Here is a 22,239-nt window from a genome sequence, read left to right as displayed (position 1 = left end):
AAACCAACCTCCCCACCCTGGAGGAGCAACTGCTCCACCAGACCCCAGCGTCCCTCTCTACGGGGAGACACGCAACGTGGGATGCTGCCATGCAGCATCTTAGAGACATCGTTTAGTGTTTAAAGACATGGTTTAGTGCTAGAGTTAGGTTATGGTTGGACTCGATGATCTTGAGGGTCTCTTCCAGCCAAAATGATTCTATGATACTATGAGTTTGGCCAAGACGACACTTGAGTGAGGACACTGCAGGTGGGATGGCTTGGCCACACCAGGGTGGCTTTTGCAGGGAAACCATCTCCCTGCCCTCCTTTACTGCTCCACCACCTGTCAGCCCTCGGCTGGGGATGCATTTGTCGGCCCCTGACCAGTTATAGCGGTGGGAGGTACAACGAGAAGTCAGGCTACATGGCTTCTTTAAGCATCTTGGAAAAATTTCTTCCCCAAAGGGCTGTGGGGCATTGGAACAGGCTGCCCAGGGCAGTGCTGGAGTCACCATCCCTGGAGGGGTTGAGCAGATGCGAAGATGAGGTTCCCAGGGACATGGGGCAGGGCCAGGGGTGGGGGAACACTTGGACTTCATGATCTTAAGGATTTCTTCCAACCAAAATGATTCTCTGATTCTATGAAATAATAGAGGTTTTACAGTGCTTTCTCCCTGCTGGGACTCTACCGAGCCAGGCTTGGGCAGGACAGGCTCTGGAGGAAACTAATAAAGAGGAAGGGAAAGCAACAGCTTTCAGGGTTGTAAATCTCCCCCTGCCCTTGCTGACAGTGCAGCGTGAGCTCAGGGCTGTGACAGCGGCTGCATCCTTGGGGTCAGAATCATCAAAAGCTGGAGCTCACCCCCAAACCAGGCTCAGTTTGGCTACCCTGGCATCAAAAAATGAATGTTTGTGGTGGTGCCTGCAAGGGCTTTAACCCTGAACCATGAGGACCCATCTTCAATGCTGCTGTGTTTGTCCCCAGGACCGCTCACTTATCAGCCTCCCCTTTCCCCCCCATCCCAGGCGTTATCAGCGGCACAGGCAGGGCCACCCTCCACGGGGACAGCCAGCAGTGAGGTGACCTGTGTAGGGGACACAGGGAGCTCATGCTCCTTTCTGCACTGCTTTATCTCTCTGTTTACTGCACTTTAGAGCAATGTGCTCTTTGCTCCTTATCAGGCCATAAAACATGCCTGGTGCAGGCTGGCGAACCCTGACAGTTCAGGGCTGTGCTGGTCTTGCACAAGAGGGTGGAACCAGCCTGGGGTGGGATTTTGCCCCTGCTCTGGATGATGCTGGGTGAGGGACACCACCTGCAGCTCAGCAGCACCTGTGGGACGTTGTCCCTGATAAAGCCCCTCCTCAGCCTCCCCAGGGGGCAAGCTGCAGGTGATGCCAATGTCAGCTTGGGCAGGAGCTTAGAACAGTGAGTGCTGCCAGCCCTTCCTGCTCCTCCTGATGGTCCTTCAGCCAAGCTGTGGCTGTGGCTGTGGCTGTGGCTGTGGCTGTGGCTGTGGCTGTGGCTGTGGCTGTGGCTGTGGCTGTGGCTGTGGCTGTGGCTGTGGCTGTGGCTGTGTTTGGTGTGGTGATGTTTCCAGAACAGCAATTCAGCCTTCTCATCTTCCCACTTCCAGGAAGGTGCTGAGGGATGAATGGGATGGGATGTGTTGTGTTGGGATGTGTCCCCATACTGAGAGACTTCAGAGAAGGGAATGGAACTGGTGAGGGGCTGGAGCACAAGTGTGATGGAGCAGCTGAGGGACCTGGGGGGTTCAGCTGGAGAACAGGAGCTGAGGGGAGACCTGATCTCTGAACTGCCTGAAAGGAGCTTGGAGCCAGGGGTGTCGGGCTCTGCTCCCCAGGAACAAGCGCCAGGAGCAGAGGAAACGGCCTCAAGTTGCGCCAGGGGAGGTTGAGGTTGGATGTGGGGAACAATTTCTTCCCCAAAGGGCTGTGGGGCATTGGAACAGGCTGCCCAGGGCAGTGCTGGAGTCACCATCCCTGGAGGGTTGGACAGACGGACATGAGGTTCTCAGGACGTGGGGCAGTGCCGGGGTGGTGTAATGGTTGGACTCACTGATCTTGAGGGTCTTGTCCAACCAAAATGACTCATGATTGCATGCCTGCTCCTGGTCCCCATGTAACCCAGGGGCGTGAGCGTCTGGACGTGGAGGTTTCCCCTCGTACGTCAGGCACAGCCGCTTCCTGCCACTCGCAGGGCAGCCGCAGGTTTGTTTTTGCTGGCAGGGATGGACCAAGACGATCTGGGACGTTTCCTGTGGCTGCAGGTGAGTCTGCATCCCCTCGGCTCTGCGCTTGCAGGGCGCTGTGACACGTGGGGTCACCCTGGGGCTCTACTTAGCACCCAAAAATAACCCTGAAGCTTTATTTCTCCTCCCATGGGCAAACCACGGTGGCTGTGTGCAGGTTGGGGTTCAGCACTGCTGGGGACACCGGCACAGACGGGCACCTTCTGTAAAGGGGAATTTTTTTGGGCAAGAGCCCCATGCACTCGCCTTTCCACGTGCCAGGCTTTAAGGTGTTGGGTGTTTCTTAATTTTTCTCATTTTTACCTGAATTGCGGCTCTGTCAACATCCTCTGTGGGAGAAGTAGGAAGGGCCAGACCCGACGTCACCCATGTCACCATAAAAGTAAGTTCCTTTGGGCAAATGAAGTGACCTTTAGGCTCTCAATGACCTTACCACAGCCATCTGGCAGGCTATTTTATTGCGGTCTCCTGGAACTTCAAGTTAATAAGTAGCGAAACCCAGGCCATTCCATGTTGCTAAAGTTCACAGTTGGGCTGCGGGCAGACCAAATATGGTCATTTGTGAAGTGACTTCAGTGACAATCTAATGGCGATAAGTGCCCTGGTGTGACCCTCTGGAAATGATAATAGTCGAAGGTGAAAGTATGTGGTGTGCAAGATACATGGTATTCTTTGAATCAATAGGTTATTTTTCTTTTGATACTTTATTTATAATTCTGGAAGGTACATGTTCTGCTTAATGAATTACTGTCAGGGCATCACTGCTCAACAGGACTCTGATAGGCTTTTCTTTTTCAACTTGAAGCATCGATATTGTTCGAGTAGCGGTTTAAAGCGTGAACGCTTCCCCGCTGCAGCGGTTCAAGGGAAAATGCATCGTCATGTTTTCAGTGGCTTGAACGAGGCCATTGAATGGAGACACGGGAGAGCACGAGGTGATCTGCAGTCAAGGCTCTGACGCAGGACGGTTAAACAAGGCTTTGAGGTTACCCCTCCATAACGATATTGCAGCCACCAAATGAGGAGGTTTTTGTGGTGATAAGTATACCCTTATTGTTAGCAGTTAAAGGTGTAATTAAAACACATGTAATATATGCCTTGACTTGGAGTACAGTTAGGAAAGTATTATTTAAAGGCAGCGAGGCTTTCACATGAACTGCCTTGTTTTCCATAGCAAGGTAGAAGCTCAGCTGGATCCAGGCTGGGGAAGCTGTGGAAAACCGAAGCTCCAAGCCCACCAAGCTGAGGAGCAGTTTTGCTCCACCAGATGAAAGACTTTCGTGTTACGTTCTGCTGCTGGGTGACAAATTCCCAGGGAATGTGTTGGGATCGTTTGCAGCCGTAACAAGTGACGGCACGCCAGTTGGGTGAAGTGAATCATCTTCCCCAGGGTGACTCGTCCCCGTCTCTTTTTCCTCGCTCAGTGCTGGCGCTGTGGTACGATGCCATGAGCCATCCCAGGGACCATGGCGTGGGAGAGCACCGGGGACGGTGGGTGTCCCAAAAACCCAGCATGGCCCCACAGCCCACCCATAGAATCACAGAACAGTTTGTGTTGAAGGGATGTCCAAAGCCCCCCCTGCCATGAGCAGGGACATCTGCACCAGCTCAGGGTGCTCAGAGCCCCATCCAGCCTGGCCTGGGATGTCTCCAGGGATGGTTCATCCACCACCTCTCTGGCCACCCTGGGCCAGGCTCTCACCACCCTCAGGGCAACAATTTCACCAAAGGAGACACTCGATGACTCTTCTCCATAATTACACGCAGAGATTGCGAGAGCAGGTTCCTGGTGAGCTCATGCTGTGTTTCAACACAAAACCACCGCAGGTCTCTGCTTCAGCTTCTCGTTTGCTTATGACTCTTTCCAGAGGCGTTCCCACCAAGTGGCCCAGAATAACAACGCAGTGGGAAACCCATCCCCAGTGTGAGCCGGTGCTGCCCTGCACGTGTCCCCCGGGAGCCTGGGGCTGTGCACGGGAAAGCTGAACAAACAAATACAACTGCAAACATCATTTGAAGGCTTATGAAACACCTTCCGTGTCTGCTTAGGTCATCTTAGTGGAAGCTCCTCTTTGCTTTGCCTAGCATGACTGTGGAGCTCTTCAAAGATAAACACCAAAAAGCTGCACAAAGCTGTGCCTTGCCTTCACCGGGCCACCTAAAAACCTCCGTTTTGATTATAAATCTCTTCCAACAGCTCATCTTAACAAAAGCTTTTGGTCGTTGTAGTAAACTCTGTTCTGGAAAGCCCTTTATGCTGCTTCTTCTCTCTGCTCTGCCCGCCAGACCGAAGGGACATCCTTTACCAGAGCATGGATGCGGTGAGGATTTGACCCAATTTGCTTGCACTTACTCAGGAATTGATCTCATTTCCAATTTAATTGAGTTCTCTCATCTTTTGGGGCATATCTTAAAGGTACATGCAAAGCTGATAAGTGACCCGGGGGATTGAAAGTAAAATTGCTCGTAGCGAAAGGATTTGGGTAGAAGTTTTAAGACAAATCAGAGCAGATTTTAAATGCAGCTTTAAATGCAGCTCTTGAGATTAAACAGTGTCATCTGTTGGGACTTAAATGGCAGGCTTAAAAATCCTATTTCAGGCATAAAAGTACCAGTAGGATGCTCTAATTTCAACCTTTGAGACTTTTCCATGGGAAATGTGGCAGAGCTCTGTGCTCCCTGATTGCGGCCCCATCCCTGGGAAAGGGACCGACGTCCCCCACCCCCAAGCTTGTCCCCAGGCCTCATGCAAGGGGCTGTGTGCTGTGCGGGGTGCAGCGCTGCATCCCCCTTGGTAGCTCCGTGGCAGCTGTATTGCATCCCCTTGGCATCCCTGTTGTAACCCCTGTTGTATCCACCGTTGTAGCTCCTTGTCATAACCCCATTGCAGCTATAGCACTTTCCTTTTTTTATTCCTCTTGCATCCCCATGGTAACCCCATTGTACAACTTCTGTAGCCTTATTGCCTCCTTCTTGTATCCCTGCTGTGTCTCCTTAGCATATCCCCTTGCTTTCCTTTTGTATCCCTCTTGCATCCCTGTTGTATCCACACCCCCATTGCAGTGCCACTATGTCCAACTTGCAAGCTCATGGAAACCCCATTATATCCCCCAACTTTACCCGTTACACCCCCTTGTACTCCTGCTGCAGCCCTATTGCATCCCTCCCTTGCACCCTCACTGAAGTCCTGTCACATTCCCCTGTTGCTGCTCCACTGTATTCCCCTGCACCCCATCACGGCCCCCTCTTTCATCCCTGTTTTACCCCTCCTTTTACCCTCATGAAAACCTCATTATGTCCACCCCTTGCGCCCCCCCTGCAGTCCCATTGCAGCCCCCCCCTTTCACCCCTGTTGTACCCCCCTCGTACCCCTATGGAAGCTCCATTATACCCCCTCCTGCACCCCTATTGCACTGCTTCTTTGCACCTGCACTGAAGTCCCATTACATCCCCCCATTGTAGTCACCTTGTAGCCCTTTGCACCCCTGTTATTCTCCCACTGCACCCCTATAGCACCCCCTTTTGCACCTCCATTGGAGTCTCATTACATCTTCCCATTCTAGCCGACTTGTAGCCCCTTTGCACCCCTGTTATACCCCCCCACTGCACCCCATGTTACCCTCCCTTTACACCTCCACTGAAGTCTCATTACATCCCCCATTGTAGTCACCTGGTAGCCCCTTTGCACCCCCGAGGCAGCCCTATTGTATCCTCCATTACACCGCCCCCTTCCACCCCTGTTGTATCCCCGTTGCACCCCCATGGAAGCTCTATTATGCCCCTTCCTGCACCTCCACTGAAGTCCCACTACATCCCCCCATTTTATCCCCCTTGTAGCCCCTTTGCACTCCCGTTATTCTCCCCTTATACCCCTATTGCACCCTACTTTACACCTCCACTGAAGTCCCATTACATCCCCCTATTTTAGCTGCCTCGTAGCCTCTTTGCACCCCCCTTATACCCCACTCGCACACACACTGCACCCCTTTTGCACCCCCCTTTGCACCTCCATTGGACTCCCATTGCATCTCCCCATTCTAGCTGACTTGTAGCCCCATTCCACCCATTATACCCCCCACTGCACCCCTTTTGCACCTCCATTGCAGTCCCATTACATCCCCCCATTTTAGTCGCCTTGTAGCCCCTTTGCACCTCCATTATACCCCTTCTTGCACTCCCCCTTTGCACCTCCTTTGAAGTCCTATTACATCCCCCTATTCTAGCTGCCTTGTGGCCCCTTTGTACCCCTCTTATACCCCCCACTGCACCCCTATGTCAGCTCCCCCTTTGCACCTCTATTGAAGCCCACTGCATCCCCCCATTTTATCCACCTTGTAGCCCCTTTGCACCCCCACTACGCCCCTATGGCACCCGCTTTGCACCTCCACTGAAGTCCCACTACATCCCCCCATTTTAGCTGCCTCGTAGCCTCTTTGCACCCCCGTTATACCCCCCTCGCACCCACACTGCACCCCTTTTGCACCCCTCTTTGCACCTCCATTGGACTCCCATTACATCTCCCTATTCTAGCTGACTTGTAGCCCCTTTCCACACGTTATACCCCCCACTGCACCCCTTTTGCACCTCCATTGCAGTCCCACTGCATCCCCCCATTTTAGCGGCCTTGTAGCCCCTTTGCACCCCCGTTATACCCCCTCTTGCACTCCCCCTTTGCACCTCCATTGAAGTCCTATTACATCTCCCTATTTTAGCTGCCTTGTAGCCCCTTTGCACCCCTATTATACCCCCCACTGCACCCCTATGTCACCTCCCCCTTTGCACCTCTATTGAAGTCCCACTACATCCCCCCATTTTATCCACCTTGTAGCCCCTTTCCACCCGTTATACTCCCCACTGCACCCCCTTTGCACCTCCACTGCAGTCCCACTACATCCCCCTATTTTAGTTGCCTCGTAGCCCCTTTGCACCCCTCTTATACCTCCGTCGCACCCACACTGTACCCCTTTTGCACCCCACTTTGCACCTCCAATGGACTCCCACTACATCCCCTCATTTTAGCCGCCTTGTAGCCCCTTTGCACCCCCGTTATACCCCCCCATTGCACCCCACCCTCACTCCTATTGCACCCCCTTTCCTCCCCCCTTTCCACCCACCCACACCCCCTCTACACCCCGTCTTTCTCCCCCCATTCCGCTCCGCGCCGCATCCCCGCCTCGCTCCGCTGCGCCCCCGCGGAGCCGCCCCGGCAACCGGCGCGCAGGGAGGGAGGGAGCGGAGGGGAGGGCGCAACGGAGCCGCCTCGTTCCGCCGCTCAGCGCTGCCATTGCGGCCCGGCCCGGCTCGGATCGGCACGGTGAGAGGCGAGGGGGGGGATGCGGGGGTGATGAGAGCAATGCCAAGCCCGGGGGGGACCGGGGGGGGGGGCCCCGGACGCCGGAACGGCGTCCGGGGCCCCCCTCCTCGGTCCCCCCCGGCTCACAACCGTAGCATCGCTGGAGGTGGGGAGAATTTAAATGTATATATTTTTTAGGATTTAATTAACTCACCCCCCCAAATAATCAGAAAAAGGGGGGCAAAAGGCGGGAGAGCGGCGCCGCATCCCGGCCGCTGCTATTTGTAGGATGCCGTCATATTGCTGGAGGAGGATGCTCGGAGCGGGGGGGGAACTGGGGGCTGTGTGCTGGCAAGAGGAGACCTGGAGGTGGCCCCTTGTACCCCAAATCTTTCCCAACCCCCTCCCCGCCACCCCCAGGGCTGAATCCGGGCGCACTCGTGACATCAGATGCGCCGGTGCATCCTCCGCTGCGTGCGTGTGCGGCACGATGGGGATGGCGACGGGGTCCGGAAGGAGGATGAGCACGTTATCAATTCCTAAACCAGCGGCTGGCTGGCAGCACAACCCACCCCGGTCCTGCTTTCCAACCTCTTTGTCCCCAGGCCGGCTGGCGGTGACACTGACGCCTTGTCCCTGCGTGTTCCCAGCCCTGGGTGCAGCAGTGGGGCTGGGGGCCAAGCCCAAACTCTCCCGCTCATATTTAAAGAGCCGTGTTGCACAAATACAAATGGGTCAGAGGGAGATGTTTTGTGAAACGGCACCACAGAAATAATGATCTCATTTCTGCCATCTATAAATAAATTAAGGTGAAAGGGCACATTTCCTACTTCCAGCCCTCTGGAGGTTGGATTAAGATTGAGAGCTGGCTGGCTGATGGACAGAGATCTTTCAAATATTAATAGATCTTAAATTATCATTCCACTGTGGCTGGCACCTGGAAGATCACGCTGCAAAATAGGCATCTGAGGAATCCTGATGTTAGTTATGTTGTCATTTATGGTCAGTGTTATTTTTCTGGCTGCTGAGGGTGCTGGGGGGGGGCAGTTTCCAAGGAAAATGGCTCACTTGCATGTTTTGGGTTTTTCTTCTTGCACGGTCAGTGGTGTGAGTCAGGTTTTCTGGGGATCCCACCTCAGCTGCTGAGGCCTGTCAAGCCCCCCTGTTTCTCCAGGGGGCTCTTAAAATTGGTCAATGTTTCTTCTTTTTGAGCTCTTAAAAAATGTAAAGTATGCTGCTTAGCTTTCAGCCGTTTGGAGTTTCAAAATCTGTTGTTGGTCAACCACGGGCTGGTTCCGCAGCCCAGTCCCGATGGGCGCAGTTTGGTACGACCTTTGTGCTTGAATTTTGGCACACATGTGTGACTCCTGCGGTGGGAAAAGCTCCCCTGGCCTTGCACGGGGCTGCCCAGCGCCTTGGCTGCTGCTCTCCCCTTCGCACCCGAACCCCCATACCTTGTGAAGGATTTTGTGCTGTAGCCCCCAAAGTGCCCCCCGGGTACCCCTTGCGAGCTCTTGCCCTGTCAGCGAGGTTGGCTCCCAGACCTGCTCTGCGAGAGATGCTGATGCTGCTGAAGAGCCTCCTGTCTCCCTGGGTAACAATCCCAGATGCTTTCACATTTCTAGGATGGCTTTTTTTTTTTCTTGGAGCTAAATGCATTTTCTTGATCCCACACACTGGGCTGTGCTGCTGCTTGATCTTATGTGGGGCCTGGAAAAAATCAATATATACACCTGAGCTGCACTGTTGGGTCTTCTCCAGCCTTTCTGGTTTGACCACCTGAGCTTGAAAGAGGAAAAAATCCCAGTGCAGGTTCAAACCTTGCTCACAGTAATTTGTTGTCCTTTGGCCAATAACTGGGGACTGTCATCAGCATGTTGTCCTCTATAGCAACCCACAGCCTCTCCCTGCCTCTAGGCACCTCTTTGCAGGTGATGAGGCTCCTGCTTGGATTTGGCACCGGGGAGGAAGGAGGAGACAAGCGGGGACACGCTGGGCTGCCGGCGTGGGAACCGGTGCTCCTGGTTTGGCATCCCGTGCCCGCCGTGTCCCGCTGCCGTGATCACACGGCGTTTATCACACTTGCCTAACTGATGTTTGAGAGTTAATTTATGAGGTACTTGGAGATGCTTCCAAGAAGCAGTAGCAACGCTTGGGGCCGTTTGCTGTGACTCTTGGTCACAGGGCACCTCCAAGTGATGGATGAGCTGTGGTCTGAAGATTTAGAGCTGTTACTGCAGGGCTTGCTTTTTATTTTTAAGCCCACAATGTCTGTAGCTGGTAGCACAGGGCTGTACCCTGGCTGGGGCCACACGGCATGGTACCGATGCTGTGGGGAGGGTGACGATCCCTGTGGCAAAGCACCATGGCAGGGGGTGGCGCTGCGGTTGGTTTTGGGGGGCTGGTGTCCCCACAGCGCTGCTGCCAGCAGGGGTGGCTTTACCAGCCTGGGGTACTGGGGACAGGGGGTGACATTGGTTGTTCCTGACCATGGAGCTGGGCCTGCTGGCGCCTTCCTTCCCCTCGCCTCCATCGTGGGTAACCATGGAAACCGGTGGTGATGCTCTGCCCACGCAGAAGGAGGCCAGGCCGCACCCCGGGGCTCCCCGAGCGTCCTCCCCCCGGCACCCACGGCCGGCGGGGGCCCCAGGAGGGGTTGCTGGGTGCGTGTGGCCGGCATTGGGCGCCGGGGCTCACGTGGTGAGCGGCGGCTGCCATGGCTCTGCCGAAACGCGCCGGCACAACGGGGACGGGAGCCCCCCCGGGCACCTGCGTGGGATCTCTCGGGGATTCTGTGGCTTGAAGCAGCCCCCAGTGCTCATGGCGGGGGTTCCAGTGCTCCTGCTGAACCTCCAGCATGAATTTCGGTAGTTCCCATGGCTAAAAGCTGCTGGTGAGTTCAGGCCGGTGTTTTCCTGCCTCGCCAGTGATTTCCTGCTGTGCTACGGCTTCAGCGCGGGGACGGCCCGGGGGGGCCCTGACAGCGCTTGGAAAATTACATGTAAGACGAAGAGGAAGGGGATGGGAAGCAGCTTAGCTGGCTTTCTTCTAATAGCTGTAATCACCCACAGCGCAGCCCTGAGCCCCCGTTTCGCGGGGTGCCGTGGCGGGGGCCGCTGGCACCGGCTCTCCCCGCCGCGCTGGCTCACGCGCCATCTCAGATGGCAGCTTGCACTTTGCTCCTGCTTGGAACAAGTGCCCTCCTTTGGCTTTACTGTACAAAACACCATATTTACGCAAACAGGGGAGAGGTTGGTCAGAAAGAATAGTTGAGACATCTTGAAGGGAAGCTTGTGGCTTAAATACCCCAAACTCACCATTTTGCCCAGCTACCGATTCTGAAAGGAGAAAAAGAAGTGCAAATTTAATTTTTTATTCTTTTTTTCCTCTTCCAACAGTGTTTTCAGGCGCTGCCACTACCCACAACCAGCAGGACCCGTGTGGAGAGGAGGAGGAGATCTCTGCAGAGTAAGCTGAGCTTTTTAAAGGCTTTCTCCTCCTTGTTTTGCTTTCCAAGAGCGGCGGAGGCGGCGGAGGTGGAGGTGGTGACCCCGTGTTCTCTTGTTACGGGTCACCAACGGGGATGATGGTGATTTTCTGTGCTTAATTGCTTCATTGTTTTAGTGACATAGCAAAGTGCTCTCAAGTGGGCTCCCGTGCAGCCCTCCTCTCACCTACAAGGTTTATCTGTTGCATAAAGTGTTTACCTACAAACGAGCCACGCAGAGATCAAAAATCTTCCTGCAAAATGTTAATTAAATGAATAACGGTGTGTTGTTGAGGCTTGAAGAAGGAAATGGAGTTTAGCTTTGTTCAGGAGGTGCTTGGTGGAAATATTTGCAGTATTCCTCAAATTTCTGTTTTCCCTGGGGGAAGAGGGCAAACCTGGCTGTTGCTGCAGAGGTTCTGTAAACCGTTTTTGTTGGTCGTGTGTAATGTGGTGGTTTGATGTGATCCAGCGCGATGGCGTCGGGGAGGATGCGACCGTGGTGATTCAGTTCCTGCTTCCCGGCACAACATACAACGTACCCCACACCGCCATGGGTCTTGCAGGGAACAGCAATGAATCTGCCTGTCCTGGCGCAGGTTGATGTGGTGGTGATGGGGGGGACGGCTGATGGGAGAGCAGGTGTTGGAAACATCTCGCTTTAGAAACGTGTGACCAAAAAAAACCAGCGCTGAGGAAAGGGCGAGACATATGTTGGTGAGCAAGGAGAATTAGAGGAGATGTGTGTGTGACAGGTTTAATCTCTTAATGAGAAAAATATCTCCCGGCTGCTCATGGTGGGGAGAGTCCAGAGACGAGCATGGCGGTGCGTGAGGGCTCGTCCTGGTGCCCGGTGTCCTCCGTCTCTGCCCCTGGGATGTGTCTGAAGGATGCTCAGGAGCCGGATGGGGACCTGGGATCCACAACCAGGGCAAAACGCTTGTGGGGCAGGAGCAAGGACATGGGGGCGGGGGTGAGTTTGTCTCAGATAAGGGCTGGTGGCCAAAGAGCACCCTGCCAGGTTGTTTCCTTTGATTCCCAAGCCCATTAATAGGCTCTGCTGCCTTGATTAGTTGGTGCCTGTGCGGAGCGGTAATGAGAGCCAGGCTCAAGCCATCAATTCTAGGTCAGTGGTTGTATACTGGGGATTTGGGATCGGGCAGGGGGAGGGGAGCCCGAGCTGGACGGCTGCCTCCGAAAAGCAACGCGGAGTCTGCTTTAAGCCATCCCTGCCTGCGCCCATTGGGGGAAAGGCTGCCCGCACCCATGGGTGCTGTGCTCGCTGCGACTGTGGGCTGCCCCGAGGGCTGTGTCCTAGAATCACAGAATTGCTTTGGTTGGAAGAGACCAACTGATCATTGAGCCCAACCCTGGCACTAACCCATGTCCCTGAGAACCTCATCTACCTGTTTTTTAAATGCGTCCAGTCACCCCAGACATGGTCCATGCCTGTTAGGAGGCTCATTGCCAAAAATCAAGTTATAAAACTGAAAGAGACATTGCTGCACTCCCAAGCTGCATCCCTTAACTCTCGCAGAGCCGCTTCCCCCTCCCCCTGGCAGCAGAGATCTCATTTAGCCTTGACTTGTCATCATTTCTGGTATTTAATCTCTGATCCTTCCCTTACCGTGGGCAGGTGAGGCTGGGCAGGGACGCGCAGGATGGACCCTGACGTGCTGAACATGTTTGTGATCGCCGGCGGCACCCTGGCCATCCCCATCCTGGCCTTCGTCGCCTCCTTCCTCCTCTGGCCCTCGGCGCTCATCCGCATCTACTACTGGTGAGTTCATTAGCCCAGCTGCTCTCCTGTTAGCCCAGGGGTGGAATTGCTGCTGGTCCCTGGAAGGTCCCAGCACACATGGGCTTGTTGCAAAAAGCCCAAGTTGTCATGGATGGAGGTGGGCGATCCTGCGCGTGATGGTGACGGGAGGAGGTAAGGTGGAGTTTTCCGTGGTCGCACCATCTGTGTGTAGCTTTAAGCATCTCTGGGAGAAGAAAATGGCATTTTCTGATTGCTTTATTACTGCTGAGGCTTCTGTCTGTCAGGGCAGCCTCAGCTGGGCTGCAGGATGTCTCTGAGCCTTTCTGGGATGTGTCCCCCAAGGATGGGACTGTGGCTGGGAAAAGTGTCACCATTGCTGGCTGTCCCCAGCCTGACAGCCCCGGTGGGCTGGTGACCTCCCACCTTGTCTCTGCAGCCATCGCTGCGGGTGTCCCTGGCTCTGCTGTGACTGCTCGGCTCACACAGTCCCTCCTGGTTAACAACCTGCTCGGTGGGCAGGGGCTTTTCTCTCGCTGCTAGTTAGGGACGGGGCTCTTCTCATTCTCCCCACTCGGGGCTGGAGTGCTGGATGGAGTGATGCTTTTCCTTACCCACATGCATCTTGTCCTTTCTGATGCTGGCGCTGCATCCTTCAGCCTTCATCTGTCCCTGGAAATGGGTGATAAGCATGCTGGCAGCTTTCCTGGCTGGATTTGTTGCAGGGGAAGGCTGTAATAACGCTGCCTTCAGAAGCCGGGGCAGCGTCTCCTCGCCCGACATGGGCAGGAGCAGCACAGCAGGCAGGAGCAGGCAGCACAGCAGGCAGGAGCAGGCAGCACAGCAGGCAGGAGCAGGCAGCACAGCAGGCTGCCCTCACATGCTGCTGGCAGATGGTGGCTCCTGCAGTTTTGCTCAGGGGGTGTTTCCAAATCAAAGTGACCTCCTGCGTGAGGAGGGAGGGAGCCCGTCCGGCGCTCAGGCGCAGCAGCGCGATGGAGCCCGTTTCTAACAGCATGTTAATTAGCAGCCTTTTAATGACAGCGTCTGGGGGCTGAGGGAGGATGGGATGAAAACCCCAGCGACTGGATCGGCATGGGGAGAATTTCATCCCGTTGTGCATCGCGTGGGGAGCTGCGAGGCCAAACGTTGCTCTGCAAAGGCGAGCAGGCAGCAGGTCCAGATGGTACCAGCTTCATCAGGCAAATTACTTTTCTTTCTTCTTGGATATAGGAGCAGCTGGTGGAAGGCGGGGAGGACCCTGCAGGGCTCAGGTTCAGTGGGGAACCACTGGAGAAACGCTGCTGCATGCGGGGGCAGGACAGGGAGAAGGAGGCGCAAGGACTGATGCCAGGAGCTCTATGGAGCTGGGTTGAGAAGGCGGCAGAGGAGATGATGCTGCTGTGTCCTTCAGGGCTGTGAAGCGATAGGACAAGAGGAAATGGCCTCAAGTTGTGCCAGGAGAGGTTTAGATTAGATATTAGGAAAAAATTCTTCCCAGAAAGGGCTGTGGGGCACTGGAACAGGCTGCCCAGGGCAGTGCTGGAGTCACCATCCCTGGAGGGGTTTAAAAGGCGTTTAGACAAGGTTCTTATTTACATGGTTTAGTGCTAGAGTTAGGTTAGGTTATGGTTGGACTCGATATCCTGAGGGTCTCTTCCAACTGAAATGATTCTATGATTCAGGGGCCAGGTGAAGATGCACCGTGGGTGGGTCGGTGTGTGTTCGGGTGAGGAGGGACTGTGTGAGCAGAGATCACCAGGACTCTGTTCTTGGGGAGGGTAAGTGCTCCCATCTCTCTCGTAGCTTTTCTGGCAGCGCTGGCATTTTGCAGGAGTCACTGTGATGCTCTGTTTCATGGGCACCTCTTTCTTAGGGACAATAGGCGAGAAAAGGGAGTTTGCTCTTTACTCATCCTTCCCTATTTGCCTCCGAGTCAACTTTTTTGGGTAAAATCACTGTGTTTCCCCACATCCCAGGAGATGCTTCTCCCTTCTCTCGCTGCCCCGTTCCTCCTGCTCGCTGCCGCTCTGCGTGTCCTCAGCCAGCACGGTGCGGGGTCACACCGGGTCCCGGTCACCGATGGCCTCGCTCCCTCCTGGGGCGCTAATGCCGGGTGTGACACCCAGGGCTGCTCCGCTGACCCCTGCCCTGCCTGTCTGCCTACCAGGGGTTAATCAGTTTAGCCGCTGCCACTAAGCGCGTTAACACCTTGCGAGGGATCAGTTCAGCTTTGCACAGATTATTTTGCCTTCTGCTGAATTGATCCATCAGGATCAGTTGCTAAAAATGTTATCATCTTGCCCATCGGTAGTTTACACCGGTGCCTTTCAGGCGAGGACTCTTAAGACACTTATTCAGGGAGAAATTCACCTCTCCTTGGAGGACCAGCAGAGAGCCGAGATGCTGCTTAAGTCCTACTAACTCCTTCCAAAAAGAGATTATGCTAAAAGAGGATTGCACTATTCATAAGCTTTGAGTGGGCAGAGAGCTAGGACAGCCCAGCAGTGCTGGTGACCTTGCTCTTGTGTCTCAAATAAATTCTGCTATTGTGTATAAAAATATTTGCCGGTATCTTGGCCATCGGGAGTAGCCTGGTGGCTGTCTTGGCAGGGGATGTGTTGAGCAGAGGGGAAATGCAGCGACAGCATCCCTGCTCCTCCATCTGGGGCTGCACGTACACATCATGTGTCCCAAGTGTCACCGATAATCTCTGTGCAGGTCCCCTCTGGCCGGCGGTTTCGCTGCATGCTTCTCGAGCAGGCTGGCAGGAGCCGTCTGCCGCTGCTTGCAGATGAATAACCTGGGGTTATCCTGCTATCTTCTGGGGTGTTTGACCCATAAAGATGGCTCCTTACGGTCCTTCGTGTGTGTATAAATAAGCGTTTAAAGATCATCTAGTTGATGTATGGGGAATGGGTTTGTGCGGCGCTCTGGCTGACGCGGTTGGTTTGGTTGGGACCCGAGATGCTTGTCCGGGGTGTGACGTTGTCCCATGGCTGCGAGGTTGTGCCCCAACAACCCCACTTGGACCAAGCACCTCCCTTGCACGCTACCGTTCTCTTGGGCCTCTCTCCTCATACCAACCTTTGGGTGTTTTCCATGTTAGGATTGTTACTTTTGGCCCATTTCCATTGCCTTGAGGGAATTTTGCAAATCAGTTATTTTGGGTAGTTAGAGTTTTTACCAAACAAACAGGGTGTGTCCCCAAGCCATCTGCAGGCCCGCCGCAAACAGCCAGCGGCCGCTCCAACACCAGAAAGGGATCCCTTGTGAGCACAAGGTCTGGTCCAGGGACCAGATGCTCAGAGCTGGTCCCAGTTAGGCCATGACAGCACTGATGTGAGCCCGACCTAACTGGTCTTAGCAAACCGGCAGATCCGTGGCAGAGTTTGGACTTGTCACCTGGCTTATCTTGCCGCTGGGCTCTGGTCTTGCCTCACTCACTGGTGGTGTTTTCTCCTTGTTTCCAGGTACTGGCGCCGAGCCCTGGGTATGCAGGTTAGATACGCATACTACGATGACTATCAGTTTTGTTATTCCTATAGAGGGAGACCTGGGTACCGACCGTCCATCCTGATGTTACACGGCTTCTCAGCCCACAAAGACATGTGGTTGTCCATAGTCAAGGTGGGATTCCATTTCTGTCATGTTGCTGCTTAGTAAGAGCTGATGGTGCTGGGCTTGAGGGTGATGTGGGGACCCAACGGTTGCATGCGTGGGACGTGATGAGTGTTGTAACCTCTTAGAAATACCCTCCTTAGCTCTGTGCTGGTTGATTGTTGAATCCCTGTCATCCCTATGACAAGAAGAAGGGAAAAGCAGTATATACCTGCCTTCTCTGTGGGAAGTAAGTCTTGCCTATAAGAAAGATGGGAACAGACTTTTTAGCAGGTCCTGTTGTGATAGGACAAGGGGTGATGGTTTTAAACTAAAGGAGGGAGATTCAGACTGGACATGAGAAAGAAATTGTTGGCCTGAGGGTGGTGAGAGCCTGGCCCAGGTTGGCCAGAGAGGTGGTGGATGAACCATCCCTGGAGACATTCCAGGCCAGGCTGGACGGGGCTCTGAGCACCCTGAGCTGGTGAAGATGTCCCTGCTCATGGCAGGGGTGGGACTTTGAAGGTCCCTTCCAACCTAAACTATTCTATGGTTCTCATCATGTCATCCTTGGTACACAAGCTAATTTATTCTGGTGCACAAGTAACCGGTGGTTTCTAGGAGGAGAGCAATGCCCCTACTCTCACCTGTGGTCACTCCCTGGGCTTCACAGCAGTTCCCCTGTGCTGTAACCACCCCTGTTATTTTTTCTGCAGTTTCTGCCAAAGAACCTGCACTTGGTGTGTGTGGACATGCCTGGGCACGAGGGCACGACCCGCTCGGACCTGGACGATTACTCCATCAGCGGGCAGGCTCAGAGAATCCACCAGGTAATGGCCCAGCATCACATCACCTCTGCAGATGGATGCAGGGATGTGCCGGGATGTGGGGACAAGAGGGATGTGCCAGGATGTGGGGACAAGAGGGATGCTAAGCCCTGTGAGCCCTGCCTTGTGGAGCCCCGCACCCTCCCTTCCCAGGCAGCCAGAGCCACCGACCTCAAGCTTTTGAGTTTAATTTCTCTAATGACCCCAGGCCGCTGCTTCCTCTCCCCTAACAATGCTCCTTCTGCTCTCCTGCCAGTTCGTGGAGTGCATCAGGCTGAACAGAAGGCCCTTTCATCTGGTTGGCACTTCCATGGGGGGAAACGTTGCCGGCGTTTACGCTGCTCAGTACCCAGAAGACATTTGCAGCCTGACCCTCATCTGTCCCGCAGGTGGGCAAGGCAGAGGGGCGAGGAGAGGGCGAGCAGGAGCCGGTGCACAAGCCCACAGCAGTGCTGGTGGCAATACAGGCTTTTAGTACGAAGCATTTTGAAACGATTTGTATGTACCGTCTGAAAAGCTCTAGCCGGGCATGCTTCCAGGGCACGGGAGGAAATCACAGCCTTGTCCTGATTCCTTTTCTCCAGGGCTTTGGATCTGCCCCACTGAGCTGTGGTTAGAGCTGGGATTAGGGCAAACGGGACAAGTCTTGCTCTGGAGGAAAACCTGTTTCCTGTGGGTGGCAGCTGTTTTACATGGCACGTCCGAACCAGCAGCGGTGGGAAGTCTCCCCAGTCTGGCCACTCAAGAGCCACAGTGTGCCTGAGGACTGGGGCTCGGAGGCCGGTGAACTTGCTGCTGGCACCTTTGGGTGCTCCAAGTGGGAGGAGCACTTTGGGATGGGGTGCAGGGCAGCAGGGTGTCTCTGTGCCCATGCAGCATCCCTCCATCCCGCCGTCCCCTTGGCCGGGGGGCTCAGGGGAGCCTGGCCATGACGTGCTGCAGGTTTGGCAGGGAGCTCCTCTGCCGGGAGGGCTTTGCTGCATCCTTATTGTTATAGCAGCTCCTTCTGCACAAGGAAAGAGGCTTCTGGTAAGAAGTAATTAGTGAAGCAAAGCACAGGGTCACCAAGCTACAGGCAAGGCTCTTGGGGAGCTTTCGGCCAACAATCTCCATTTCTGGGTGTGAAACCCCTGTGTGGGGCTGCAGAGGGGTGTGGGGTAACGCTGCTGGGGGATGGGGTGCGTGTGGTTGGAGCTTCTGGAATTGTCTGTCTGACCCTTTGCTGTAGCAGGCTGGGCACAGGCGTTAGTATTTGCATCCACTGTCTACATAAAAATACACACTACGTTTTTTGCCAAATTATTTGTGTCTCCAAGGAATACACCTTGTGTTGCGTCAGCCCATGGGGCTCGGTGGTGTCAGCCCTGGAGCAGGGGGACGCTGGGGTACCCTGGGTTCCTATTAACGTTGCTGTGTGTACAGATTTTATTTTCCCCCTCTATTTTTTCTTTTAATGATTAAGCAAGGGGAAAGGCAGAGCCAGGGATGGTGGAGGTCAGCACAGTGCTGCTGTCACTGGGGCTGGTAGGGTCTCGTCCGGGTTTTCAGCTTGTGCCCCCCTTCTCGTTGGACCCAGGCCTGCCAAGTACCACCGACAGCAAGTTCATCAAACAGCTCCGGGAGCTGCAAGAGTCTAAAAGCATCGACAGGATCCCTCTAATTCCCTCCACTCCTGAGGAGATGTCGGATATGCTGAAGCTTTGCTCCTACGTTCGCTTCAAGGTGCCGCAGCAGGTGAGGAGCTGGGCTGGCTGTGGTGTCCGGGACAGGGGGGCAGGTTTGCTTATAGGATCACAGAATCATTTTGCTTGGAAGAGACCCTCAAGATGATGGAATCCAACCATTCCCCCACCCCTGGCACTGCCCCATGTCCTGAGAACCTCATGTCCGTCTGTCCAGCCCTCCAGGGCTGGTGACTCCAGCACTGCCCTGGGCAGCCTGTTCCAATGCCCCACAGCCCTTTGGGGAAGAAATTGTTCCCCAGATCCAACCTCAACCTCCCCTGGCGCAACTTGAGGCCATTTCCTCTCATTCCATCACTTGCTACTTGGGAGAAGCCATATTATCCCCAAATAAATCGTGCTTTTCAGCATCCTTTCTTCAAGATGAGAGGTCATACATCCTTAGAGTCCAATTCACCAACTCCCCAACTTTCAGTGGTGTTTTCTGTTATGATTTTTCTGCTTGTTTGCCTCTCCCAAGCCTGATGCTCGTCACCCCACAGGCCACCCCAGCTCTGCTCCCAACACCCTTCCAGCACTTTCCCTTCAAATTGCTTTTCCCACCTCCCTCCAGCAACACCCGCTGAAATTCCTGCTCCAGCAGAGTCTTGGCAGTGGGCTGGGATGTCAAGGGGCTTCTTAGTAAATACAGCAGTCAGGAAGTGTTAAATAACTAAAGCGGCTGTTGTCGGGCCTGGAGGAGGATTGTTTGTTGCTTTTTAAGGAAAAGGGATGGAAATGTTAATCTCCTCATTGTCAGGCGGGAGGAACTTGGCGAGGGCCTGGCCATTAAGCTGGTTTTCCTTAGGAAGCCTGGGATGAGTAGATTGGAGATTAAGGAAAAAAAATGTAAGGTAACGCCAAGACTGTTTTATTTTTGACAAAAGATTAAAAAGAAGGAAGAAATGCACAGTCGTGGCTGAGGCTGGCTGTGGATAGCTGGCCTGGGGGAGAAATTGGGATCCACATCATAAAATAGACAGTAATTGTTGCTGAAATAGGTGCATTTAAGTACGGGCGGAGGTGCCTGGGCTGGTGTGGGTGCGGGGCTGCATGGGGCAGGGGGGCTGGCGAGGATGAGCTCTGGCCCCCAGCAGCTCCCTGTGCTCTCCCTGCAGATCCTCCAGGGCCTCGTGGACGTTCGCATCCCACACAATGATTTTTATCGGAAACGTAAGTTTTGCCCCCTCCCCAGACCTTCTAGCCGGACCCCCGGGGGTGGGGACAGGCTGGTCCCATGTCCCCTGCTGCCATCTGTTCCCTGAGGCGCCGAAATGACCTTCTGAGTTGTGTGCCCAAGTTTCTGTTATCTAGTTCACCCAAGGATGCACCCAAGGATTATTATCTTTGCAAGGCGTCAGCGAACTCCTGTTTCTCATACAACAAGTTACACAAAGCTAAGCAAGGCTAGGCAATAGTGATGTGGCTTAAAGGGTTAGCTCTATGTTAGCTCTTCAAGTGTTAGTTCTTTAAGTGTTAATTAGTTAATTGTTAATTCCCGGTATCACCCCTGCACCCCCATGCTGCCTTGGTGAGGGTGGGAAGGGGCAACGTCATTAAGAGATTTGGGGATGCACCTCAGTCGCTGGTAGCAAACGGTGGGTGGTGGGGTCGCTGCTTTGCCCTCATGTGTGTTAATTAGTGCTAATATCTAGGAGGAGGGGGGCTGGGAGGAGGATCTCTCTGCGGGGCGGCTCGGTGGCGGTGCAGGACTCAGCCCTTGCAGGGACAGCCCCTGGGGGGTCTCTCCATCACCCCCCGGGTGTCCCACCGAGGGGACACTGGCAGGGCTGGCGTGCAGGGACCCCTGTGAGGTGGGGCAGCAAAGCATCCCCTTGTAGCACTGACTCTCTCCTCTTTCCCCCACTAGTGTTTTTAGAAATCGTGAATGAGAAGTCCAGGCACTCCCTCCACGAGAACATGAGCAAGATCAAAGTGCCCACGCAGGTCATCTGGGGCAAGCAGGACCAGGTACCGGGGACACGCGGGCTGCGCGGCCAGGCTGTGGCTGCTCTGCGGCCAGCGGGCACACGAGTGGCCCCGTTCCCATGGGTTTGGCCAGGGGGGCTCGGCGGGGTGATGGACAGAAAGCTGCAAAACAGCGAGAAGCAGGGCTGGGGGGGCGAGGGGACAGATGGGGGGCAGGTGCTGGACACAAAGTGCCAGCGAAGAGGCTTGTCCTGACAGCTGGGGAGGAATCTGCAGTTTGTGGGCAAAATGTGGGGCTCCACAGGGCTGGCTGTGGAGGGAGGAGTGGGCGGGGGAAGGTGGTGAGCTGCAGGCAGGTAAAGGCGCAAGTGGTGCTTGCAATGATGCCTTTGCCAAAAAGCATCCAAGAGAGTTTCCTGCAGCATACTGAGACCAGCGCTGTGCAGCACCCCTGCCCTGTCCCCAGGCACGGGTACCATGGGATGGGGCTGGCACCATAGAATCACAGAATGGTTTGTTTTGGAGGGATCTTCCCAGTGTCCCCCTGCCATGAGCAGGGACATCTGCACCAGCTCAGGGTGCTCAGAGCCCCGTCCAGCCTGGCCTGGGATGTCTCCAGGGATGGTTCATCCACCACCTCTCTGGCCAACCTGGGCCAGGCTCTCACCACCCTCAGGGACAACAATTTCTTCCTCATGTCCAGCCTGAATCTCCCTCCTTTAGTTTAAAACCATCATCCCTTGTCCTATCACAACAGGCCCTGCTAAAAGTCTGTTCTCAGTGCCCACATCCCTGCTCGGCATCTTACTTGGACTCACAAAAGCAGCTCAAATGGGGTTTCTTTCTACGGTGTCAACCAAAACCCAGCTCTACCCATGGGAGTGACTGTTTTTCTTCCCCCACCACCCAGGTCCTGGATGTTTCTGGTGCCAACCTTTTAGCGAGCGCCATCCCGGACTGCCACGTGTACATCCTGGAGAACTGCGGGCACTCGGTGGTGGTGGAGCGGCCCCGCAAGACGGCCAACCTCATCCTGGAGTTCCTGGCGCTGCTGCACAGCCCCTACTACATGAAGAAGCAGGCGTGAGCGCGGCGAGGGGCCGAGCGCCCGCGCCGGCTCTGTTGAACTGTAAAGCCCTGCAGCTTCGAGAAGTTCTCAGGGATCTCATTTGCGAATTGAGGTGAATGTGCCAAAGTCCCTGAGGAAGGCAGAATCACTGATACCTAAACCTATAGCACCGCCGGCACAGCAACCTAGGGGTCATTGAGCAACCTCCATAGATACCGGAACGGAAACAGAAATTCTTCCTTTTCTAGAGATAAAGTAGAAACGAGCTGAAATCACCAAGCGTTAGCCATGCCGTATGCT

The 22,239-nt window shown here is 54.7% G+C and overlaps 1 protein-coding gene across 1 annotated transcript; it reads left to right on the top strand.

Annotated features, from left to right (window-relative positions):
• Positions 1-12,695: 12,695 nt before the first annotated feature.
• Positions 12,696-21,957, top strand: ABHD6 (abhydrolase domain containing 6, acylglycerol lipase; the record flags this gene model as incomplete). Its single annotated transcript, XM_080350239.1, has 8 exons — positions 12,696-12,814; positions 16,267-16,423; positions 17,110-17,223; positions 17,477-17,609; positions 18,797-18,954; positions 20,060-20,114; positions 20,812-20,912; positions 21,781-21,957. 8 exons carry the CDS (start codon positions 12,696-12,698, stop codon positions 21,955-21,957), a joined length of 1,014 nt encoding a protein of 337 aa, XP_080206365.1.
• Between the last annotated feature and the right edge of the window lie 282 nt (positions 21,958-22,239).

This window comes from Nesoenas mayeri (genome assembly GCF_963082525.1).
Source record: "Nesoenas mayeri genome assembly, chromosome: 10".
In the NCBI taxonomy this organism is placed as follows: domain Eukaryota; kingdom Metazoa; phylum Chordata; class Aves; order Columbiformes; family Columbidae; genus Nesoenas; species Nesoenas mayeri.
Note: the sequence above shows the minus strand (reverse complement) of the source record. Positions and strands in the feature narration are given on the sequence as shown.